Here is a 9717-nt window from a genome sequence, read left to right as displayed (position 1 = left end):
GCGGTGAGTGCGGGGCGGGGCCGGCCCGGGCGGCGGCTCCTCCTTCTCCTTCCCAAGCAGGTGCTGGGGGCGGGGGGAGCTGCTCTGCCCCCGAGGGAAGGGGACCTGACTTGTGGAAACCTGGCTCTGGCTGGCGCCCCCTGTCGTCCCCCCACACTCCCTGCCTGTCCAGGCGCAGGTCAGATTAGGGGGTGCCCACCCAGGACGGGAGGGGGCAGGAACTGCATTTGCTCCAGCCCAGACTCGTAGCCCCCTCCTCTGGGCGGGACTGTCCCTCTCTCCATGGTCCTAGGACGGCATCTGGGGAAGCAAACTCAGGTTCACAAAAGCTTGTGCTCTGGCTTGCTCACATCCTCCTGCTTGCACTCCTGTTCTCGCTCTCAGGCTGTGCAGGTGCAGGTCGACCCTGACTTCAGGCTACCATGGCTAAACCCCCTCAAACCATCCTTGACAAAGATTAGGATCTTGGGGCTCTTCTACATGTGTTGGAGGAGCTGCACTTTGCGGCTCTGAGAGCTGCTCTAACTAAAGCACCACAAACTTTCACGTATCGGTGTCCCTGTACTTAAAAATGGCAGCAGGAGCACTTGAATTTAAAGCACTTTTAAGTGCAGGAACACTGATGCATGAGATGCAGGAGGCTGCTGGAGCACAGCTGTTGCTGTATTCCAGCAGACTCTATTAATTGAGTCTGTTCTGGCACATCGGAGCAGCCTCTACACTTGTGTAGGTGCCTACAGGGAATTAAGGCTGGAAGGAGCTTCACCACATGCTCTGGTCTAGTCCTTTGCTCCAAGCAGGACCATCCCTCTAAAGCACCCTACGACAGCAGTTGATGACATGAACTTGGGTTCACAAAAGCTTGCTTTCACTTTCTCTTTTCCCTGCTTCCTTTCCCCTGCCCCCTAAAAATCTTATTTGGCCTATAAGGCGAGGTACAGACATTGCACATAAACTGGTACAAATGATCAGAAAATGATGTAAAGCTGTAACAGAAGTTTAGCATGTGCAAACCGGTTTCAAAATGGGGGGGACCTGGTCTAAGATAGACGCTGTATTAGATTTAATCAGTTTAGGATAGAGCAGGATTTCAAACTTCTGTCCCAGATCCTGCAGCGAATTGTCTGCCTTGGCTGTCCACCGTGGGTGAGCACTATTCTACAACCTAAATATCCTCTTTTTAACTGATATTCCAAGTGTCCCTAAAGTCATTGTTCTCCATTGGTGTCTTATGAAAAGCTAACTTATGAAAATGTTGCTTGCGCATCTGCATGCAACTCTTAGACCAGCTTTGGGGATTCCCTGAGTCCGGCAGTTCCTTTAGCCTGTAATTTACAAGCTTTGAATCCCTGAAACAGCCAGATATCCCTTCCCTGTGCCTTACCTATTTGCTTTCCCATGAATTTCCTCACTCTTCTTGCTACTGTTACTTATGAGCTGCTGGCCCTCTTGAACTCTCAGCCTTGTCAGAGTCTGGCTGTAGCAGCTCAGAGCTTCAAACTCTGAAAGGCTTTAAAGACCTAGTGCAAGTTGCAGAAACTAGAATATACACTGGAAACTTCCATTTGTGCAAGTACTAAATGGTTCTGGCAAGTCGACTAGAAAACTAGGGTAGCTCAGGTAGACACTAAAATAACATAAGGCAAGAGAAGTCCAACAGTCTGCCCAATTAAAAAATTCTGGCAGAAGACTTCTCAGTTGCCTAATTTTATGGCTTCAGCTAAAATACATGCTAACATCAGGCTGTCCCCTGACTTGCAGGCTCCACTTCAGAGTACAGGTCCATACTCCTATGAAGATAGCTTACTATGCTAGTATGAAGCGTCTTCCACCAATTTTTCTTTCTCTTTCTCCCACCCCATAGATGAAAAAGCCCTTTGCAACATCTCTCTGTTCTTAGTGCAGCCTAGGTGGCTCAAAAAAGGCAAAATGCCAAAAACAAAAAAAACCCTAGGTCCTGGGTCACCAACATAATCGTTCTGCTCAATGCAGTCACTGTACCATGCGGTCTGAGAACTTCTGTAGGTTTAATGTGACTACTGTCTTGCACTTAGATTCTCCAAGTATTATGGATATATCTATAATCCAAGATGTGGAAGAAAGAGTAAATGTTAATCATGTGCCAGACTACATTGATGATATCCATAAATACATTAGGGAAATGGAGGTAAGATGCCATGATTTTGTTTAAATTTTTAAGGCAGCTTAGCTCAGGATGGTGAGGCTTGTGGGTCTAGTCCCTGGAGGGGTGGCAGCTCAAGTAGGAGCTTATAATTGGAGAACAGACTGAGGGGAAAGGGGAAGAAAAGTGAGCTTCCTGTTGAGCCCTTCTAGAATAAAAAAAACCTGGCTGGAATATGCACTGAACATAAAAGAAAGGGCTTGAGAATGGACTCTGAAGGACCTTGAGCACCAGTATTTGGATTCTACTTTACGTATAGTACAAGTATTTAATTTGTATGTTAGTGGAGGGTGGTTTTTAAATTCTCCCATCTTTGTTGCATTTTTGGTCAGGTAACTTCTCTGCCAGGGTCAGTGCTAATATCTCACATATACTAACAATTCTCTTAACAGGTGAAATGCAAGCCTAAATCTAACTATATGAAGAAACAGCCTGACATAACAAACAATATGAGAGCTATTCTTGTGGACTGGCTGGTGGAAGTAGGAGAAGAATATAAACTACAGAATGAAACCCTGCATTTAGCTGTAAATTACATTGATAGATTTCTTTCTTCAATGTCTGTTCTGAGAGGAAAGCTTCAGCTTGTGGGTACTGCAGCTATGCTGCTAGCATCGTAAGTTAATTTGACATCATTGCTCTTAGAATGAGGCTGAGAGAGAGACACATAGGGGAAGGGAAAGACTATCTTAAAGCTGTGTCCTTTCAAAACTCTGACCAGAAGCCTTAAGATATCTATGTTCAAGTTTTTAAATCTTTTGGAAAATGACTTCATATTTACTAATAAATGAAAAAAATCTGAGTATCTAATGCACCTGGCTTCTGACCTGGTCTGCAGACTTGTGTAGCTAGAACTGTTCCAGAATAATACCTGGAATGTCTTGGGCCCTATAGTCTACAAAAATGTGGAAGGAAACAGAAATCATGTTCATACTGGAATTTTTATGGGTTTGCCAAGATTCTTAGACCTACAGGAACTTTAATGTGTGGACTTAATGTTAACTACTTACTTATACTAAGTTAGTCATGTACTAGGAATAGGTTATATAAGTAGAGCTGAGCTCTCAGGAAACAGTTGCTCCTATCTTGCTAACTTATGTTGGACTAGGGTGGGAGGGAGAGAACTACTGGTTGATAGACCTGTTCCTCTTTCTAAGTATATGTAACAAGTTGCTTATACTTCCTAATCATAGAAAGTTTGAAGAAATTTACCCTCCGGAAGTTGCAGAATTTGTCTATATCACAGATGACACCTATACTAAGAAGCAAGTATTAAGGATGGAACACTTAATTTTGAAAGTCTTGTCATTTGACTTGGCAGCTCCAACAATAAATCAGTTCCTTACTCAGTACTTTCTGCACCAGCAGGCAAATGCTAAAGTTGAAAGTTTATCGATGGTAAGTGTGAATCTGGCATTAAGCCCAATGTGCAATCGGAAAGCTCCATCTTACTACTTCAGAGTAGGTTGGGGCGTTTCTTTTCCTATGGAAAAGGAGGGAATGCCACTTGGTAACAAATATTTACCCATTCTTAAGAGTTCTAACGACCAGAAAATATGGAGGTCTAAAACATCAAGTTTGCATCCTTGTTAGATCTCCAGAGGGGGCAGTTGGCATTTTGTATCTCTGAAGCATTTGCTAGTAAAAACCCTTGGTAACTAACTATTAGTAGGGTGACAGTTAACTCTTACAGCTTTATGCCACTGTCCCAAACCATACTAAAACTGGTAACTACTTCAGAGAGCCATCGTTGGCTGACATGTGGACGCTAGGCAAAATTGGGTCAATGCCATTGGGGAGCCTCATGGGAGCTTCATTCTAGGCATATGTGCCAACCTAGAGTTGGTGATTTGCACATGTTTGATGATCTAACAATCTGAGGGAACACTTGGACTATTACAGTAGTGGTCTAAAATCAACTGCCTATTGCTGGTACACACTTGCATTGAAATACTGGCTTAGCCTTAAGAGTAAAGTACATGCTGGTTCATCTGCTACTGTTGTTAAGCTTACCATTTGGTCCCAGGGAGGGAGTCGGTACAACTGCAAAACATCCTACATCAACCTTTGACCACAGTGAAGTTCTATCAAAACCCTGTGGTGGACACTGGGGACCTAGGGCTTTTAAAGAGAAATAGCCCCCATGCTGTCCTGTCATAAAGGTACTCTGCATGGATCCCTACAAAAGGATACTGCAGTAACAAAGCACATAGCTGTGAAGCGGTCTGTAAATGAAGAATGGCATGACCCCAATGGTAGATATCTGAACAATTGTCAAGAAGTCTGAGGATCCTTACAAATGAAAGAGAAATTTGGTATGAGGGAGTTCATCCTCACAGCTAGTAAGCTAACAATTGCTGTAACATTTTAATCTCATCCACAAGAGTAGATGCTGGATAACTCCATACCTTCATTATAGTGAAGGTTCTAAAACTGGTGGCTAGAAGAAGCTTTAAATTATAAGGAATATGCCAAATGCTGTAGTCTTGCATGGATGTGGTATAACAGTATTACTTGTTTTCAAATGTTACAGTATCTGGGGGAGTTGAGCCTAATTGATGCTGACCCATACCTTCAATATTTGCCATCAGTTATTGCTGCTGCTTCATTTCATCTAGCAAGCTACACACTCACTGGACAAACCTGGGTATGTAGAACTAACACCAACTGAGATTTATAGTCTACATAGAAGCAAATGCAACAACTAGCACCTGCCCTTAAACAAGTTCCTGGCTAGCCAAATATAACTCCTGCAAAAACTGCTCATGTTGAGTGTAGGGCTTCAGCTCGCAAAAGCTTTGTATTATACGTATCTCCTGGTAGGAGAATATATTACCCATTTGAGTAACAGTCTCTGCAGTTCAAATGGCATGGTTTTGTCTAGGGTAACTGACAACACTGTACATGTCTCAAACCAATTGTCTCTTCGTCCCTTAGCCTGAATCATTGTCCAGAACGACAGGATATGCACTTGAAAGCCTCAAGCCTTGTCTTATAGACCTTCACAAGACCTACCTCAAAGCAGCACAACACACACAACAGTCTGTAAGAGAGAAATACAAGAATGCAAAGTAAGTATCTACAAAAAATGAGTGATTACGTATTCAAGTAATCACAACACGTGTTAAGGGCAGGGGCAGGCAATTATTTTGGGCAGATGGCCGCTTACTGAACTTTGGCAAGCCATCGAGGGGCGCATGACAGGCAGCCCAGGACAGATTTAATATTAACTTCCTAAATTTTTAGGGGCCCCACAGGCTGGATAGAATGGCTTGGCAGACCACATCCAGCCCGCGGGCCACATTTTGCCCACCCCTGTGTTTAAGCTATGTTAGCTTGGCGTGGGTATTAAGCCACTTTAGCAGAAGGCAGGGCAAGATAGCACCTCAATCTGTTTGGAGGGTGGGAAGGGAGAACAGTGGCATCTGGGTTCTAGTGCCTGCCCACTTTGACCCGAACTGGGTCAATTCAGTTGACAGCCTTAAGCTGCTGACAGCTGCTATGTAAGCACCTGGTTAGTAGACTGTTGCCTAAGGAAACTCATTCCTGTCTGAACCAGTTAATCGTTAGGGTCCCACACTGCCTAACCAGTATAGTGAACCTAATTCTGAGTAAGTAGAGCCAATACTTGTTCCTCTCTGCGCTCTGACAGGCATGATGAATGTCCATACAGTGGTTTGGGAGGTTTTTTGGGGTTGTTTTCTAATGTGAACTAACCCCATTCAAAATGGGTCTGGTGTCCTGTGTCTACCTTAATGTCACTACTCAGAAGTTGAGACCAGTAGAGCAGTGTTTCCCAGCCTTTTCCAGCCCAAGGCACGCTTGCATTTAAAAAACTTCTACGCTGCACCAGTTAAGGCATTCCCCACCCTCATACCTATTGTAGCTCATTGCCATGGCAAAATTCCATGGCGCACCTGTTCATTTCTGATGGCACACTTTTGTACCGTGGCACACTGGTTGGGAAACACTGCATTAGAGAATGGCTTGGTGAAATGCTGACCTGTTACTCAGGAGGGGACAAATGTTATAGTCCCTTCTGCATTAAACAACCTTCTAACCCCACAACACTGAATACCTTTCTGGTTCTGCTGTCACAAAGTTGTTCATTAATCCTGGACTGAGTTACCTTTCAGCTTATCCCCCTTTGTTGGAGCTCTAACGAAATTACCTTTTTGCCCTTTTCTCCTTCAGGTATCATGGAGTATCGCTCATTGACCCACCAGAGACACTAAACCTATTGTAACAATCAAGGGACTGATGCGTTTTTTGTTTTTTTGTTTTTTTTTTTAATATATATTTTTTTTAAGATGTGCATTTACTCCTCCAAGAAAATGATGTACAATTTTAAACTTTATTCAAAATTTTAGGCTTCCAATCATCATTTCAGATTCAATCTGAAGTTCACTTCAGATTATGATGTTTGTTTTTATAGGGTTTTAATGTAAATCCTTTGTGCAAAAAATCTTGTTCAAAATACTTAGCTGGAGCTCTTTTCTATAAAGCCGTTCTGTTCAAGTTTTAAACTTAACCATGCAGACCAACTGTTTAATCTGAGACTTCAGACATTTTATCCTAAAATGATTAGAGAAAGCGTCGGAGTAAACGGCATATGGAATAAAATGAGTAAGAGCAGCGCAGTGAAGTGGGAATTCCCACTTCCGCAGTGGTCATGTTTGTCTCAAGTTCTAGTGAACCACTTGAACAACAACACAGTATCTGTAGCATCTCTTGCTAACACTACATTCTAGTATTGCTTTGGACATGGATTAAATCTAAACTGTCTCTAATAGCAGTCATGCTGGACTAAATATCTAAACTACTAGGAAGATAAAACTTGGCTGAACTGCTGAAGCATTCCAACCTTGCTTCTTTTATGGGAGAACACTGAAATCCATTGTTAAGGGTTATGTTCTAACATCGCTAACGTTCTAGTATTGTCAGGTTGTGTATTACATGCTTGGAAGTTGCCATTAGACAGCTAAAACTGAGCCTTGTGTCATAAGGTTCCCACCTTATGGTGTAGGAAATGGTTCAACTTAAAATCACAGAGACTAGAATATTTTTTTTTATATGAAATTTGTGCAGGTCTATTACTAAAAATGTTAGCTTCCATAAAAAGTTATTTACAGCTAATGTATGATAGTGCTGTTGTACTGCTTGAGCAGAACCCAGCTGGGAAAAGTAAACTATAAGGGGCTGAGACCAGCCACTAGATATACCACCTTCCTCATTTAAAAGAAGACAGTACAGGTGGCCAGCACAGCTTGATTTTTATGAGTTGTGGGTTTAGGGATACTAGTTCATTGGTCCTTCACTCTTCCTGTGAGTAGGTCTTACTTAACACCTAATCAAAATAAGTTCTTGTTTTCTTCACTTCGGTAGAGCACTTTTTAATACCATAAAATGACTAAATCAGTGTTAGGACAAATATAAACTGACCTTAATCTGTGAATCTGTAACACTGCTTTGTTAACTAGTTACTTGGTCTGTAAAGCAGTGGCTGCATGGAAATGGATTCAAGAGTATACCAGGTTGCCAAATAAACATCTTGTTACTGGACCTAATGTCAGTGGTGGTCTCTTGCCTATATTCTCACTTGATAATGGCAGCTGACTATCCTACATCTGTATCACCTAGGTTTTGATTCAAAGCTAGTGCTACTTAGTGTCCTTAGTACACTGTAGATACATAACAAAAGTGGATAAGCATGTTTGCTTTGCCATGAGAACTGGTATGTAAAAACAGTTCCTGACCACTTGTTTTTGTTTCAGTGTAACTCATTCCAGAAGTCTTTGCTCTGATACATGTGGGCATTTTCATACTTTGTCTAAACATGATGATGCATCTAAAAATGAGAGCCAGGGCATGTCACTTTGAAGCATTTCAAATGGGGGAAACTGGCATGGAGGGGCGGGTTGTCTAGAAGTTGGGCTTCGCAGCCTAGGCAGAAAGAGATCATTCAACCGTGCCCATCTCAGCAAGATCTAGAAAGTGGGGAGAGCTAAACCACAAGCCAGGGGAAAAGCTTCACCTCTGCTATATCAACACTCTGAGGACCTAAGTATGTTAACTGTTAGAAAATTAAGTGACAGCAGCTAAAGTTATTATGCTTAACTAAAAGCCATATAACCAGGTGCCATATGACCTTCATAAACCTGTTATTTCTGCTTAATTTTATCACTTCTGCTGAAAGACTATAGATGTATCAAAAACTTAATTTCATACTTCTCAGGTTTTTTTTGTTTCCTTCCTCCAGCAAAACCCTTTTAAGTGCTTGTATTGGCATAAATAACTAACCAGTGTTTTTCCTGAGGAAGCAAAAGTCCTCTTTCCTTCTGTGATCAATACAGGAAATGAGTACTAGTAGCCTCTTCCACTTCTGGATGAGAAATCAAACATGGTGCAGTCAATTCTTAAAGGGAGTATCCTTTGATATTATTGCATTAATCAGTGCATGAAGACTTTAAATGTTAAAGGCTGTACAGTTGGTCCTACAAAGCTGAAAATATCTGCTGTTTGTTCTAGTGTTTTGACAGTAGAACAAGAGCTGTTCTTAGCATCCCAATACTACAGGGCACAAATTCTTCTTCTACTGATAATTGTCAACAGCAGTGGATTGCCTCATACTTTGAAGGCTGCTGGGATTGGTTTGTTTTTGTTTTTTTTCCCCACAGCTCTGCCCATGATGTTGCCCTACTTCTAACACCACACTGATAAGCCCATCTCTTACTGCAGTGGGTACTGTTCTATGATTTTTCTTACCTTCACAACTGAAGTTACTCTTGGTAGTTCTCAGTATCTGCTGTTGCTTCCCTCAGAGTTGAGGCAGAGCTTTACCAACACCTACAGTAGACATGCCATAATTTGTGCTGTATAGAAAACAGTGCTGTTTCTAGAGCCAACATCTTCCAGGCTTTTATCCAAAAAGACACTTTTATCCTGAGACACAATGTAGTCTCAAAGCTGCAAAAGCAATGGGATCTCTAAAGGAGAGAGGATGAAGGTGGCTATTACACAATAAACTTTATGCAAGAGGACAGGGCAATGTGATGAACTGCAAATGTGTAAAAGGGCAACATCTGGAGTTCCCTTAAGAAGAGAATATATGTCACTTAAATGAGCTAAGAGCTCTGGCAAGAAGCAATTTTCTATGTTAGATTTGAAAGTGGCAAGATTGGTTAAACAATTACTTCCCTTACAAAGTACTAGTGTGTCAGAACAGCTCAAATGGGGAAGAGTAAGACCTTGTGTAAATTATTTCTACTCTGTTGTTGTGTATATTTTCATGTTTGTATTCCATCACGTTTTGAGTTCTCAGATGAAAGCATCTGAGGTCAATTTGTTCGTGAAAGTTTGTTCATATTATTTCTTTCAAGTGGTCCAGTGTTTAGAAACTTTTTTGTACTTGAAGGAACTTTGTGTCTCATGTAAAATGTTTACTGAAACTTTTTAAAAAATAAACATTAAAAACTATGGGGAAGTCTCATATAGTTGCTTAAAAGTTTGTGGGAAGCTCTTTCAAACAGAGTAAT

At 41.7% G+C, this 9717-nt stretch overlaps 1 protein-coding gene across 1 annotated transcript; it reads left to right on the top strand.

The window, feature by feature from the left end:
* The first annotated feature begins 2002 nt into the window (after positions 1–2002).
* Positions 2003–7744, top strand: CCNA2 (cyclin A2). The gene is made up of 6 exons (XM_006015632.1): positions 2003–2167; positions 2575–2798; positions 3376–3580; positions 4716–4829; positions 5120–5253; positions 6377–7744. The coding sequence occupies exons 1-6, from the start codon at positions 2003–2005 to the stop codon at positions 6426–6428; spliced, it is 894 nt and encodes a 297-aa protein (XP_006015694.1). The 3' UTR covers positions 6429–7744.
* The last annotated feature ends 1973 nt before the right edge of the window (positions 7745–9717 follow it).

This window comes from Alligator sinensis, unplaced genomic scaffold (genome assembly GCF_000455745.1).
Source record: "Alligator sinensis unplaced genomic scaffold, ASM45574v1 scaffold150_1, whole genome shotgun sequence".
Taxonomy (NCBI): domain Eukaryota; kingdom Metazoa; phylum Chordata; order Crocodylia; family Alligatoridae; genus Alligator; species Alligator sinensis.
This window is presented reverse-complemented; position numbering and strand designations above follow the sequence as displayed.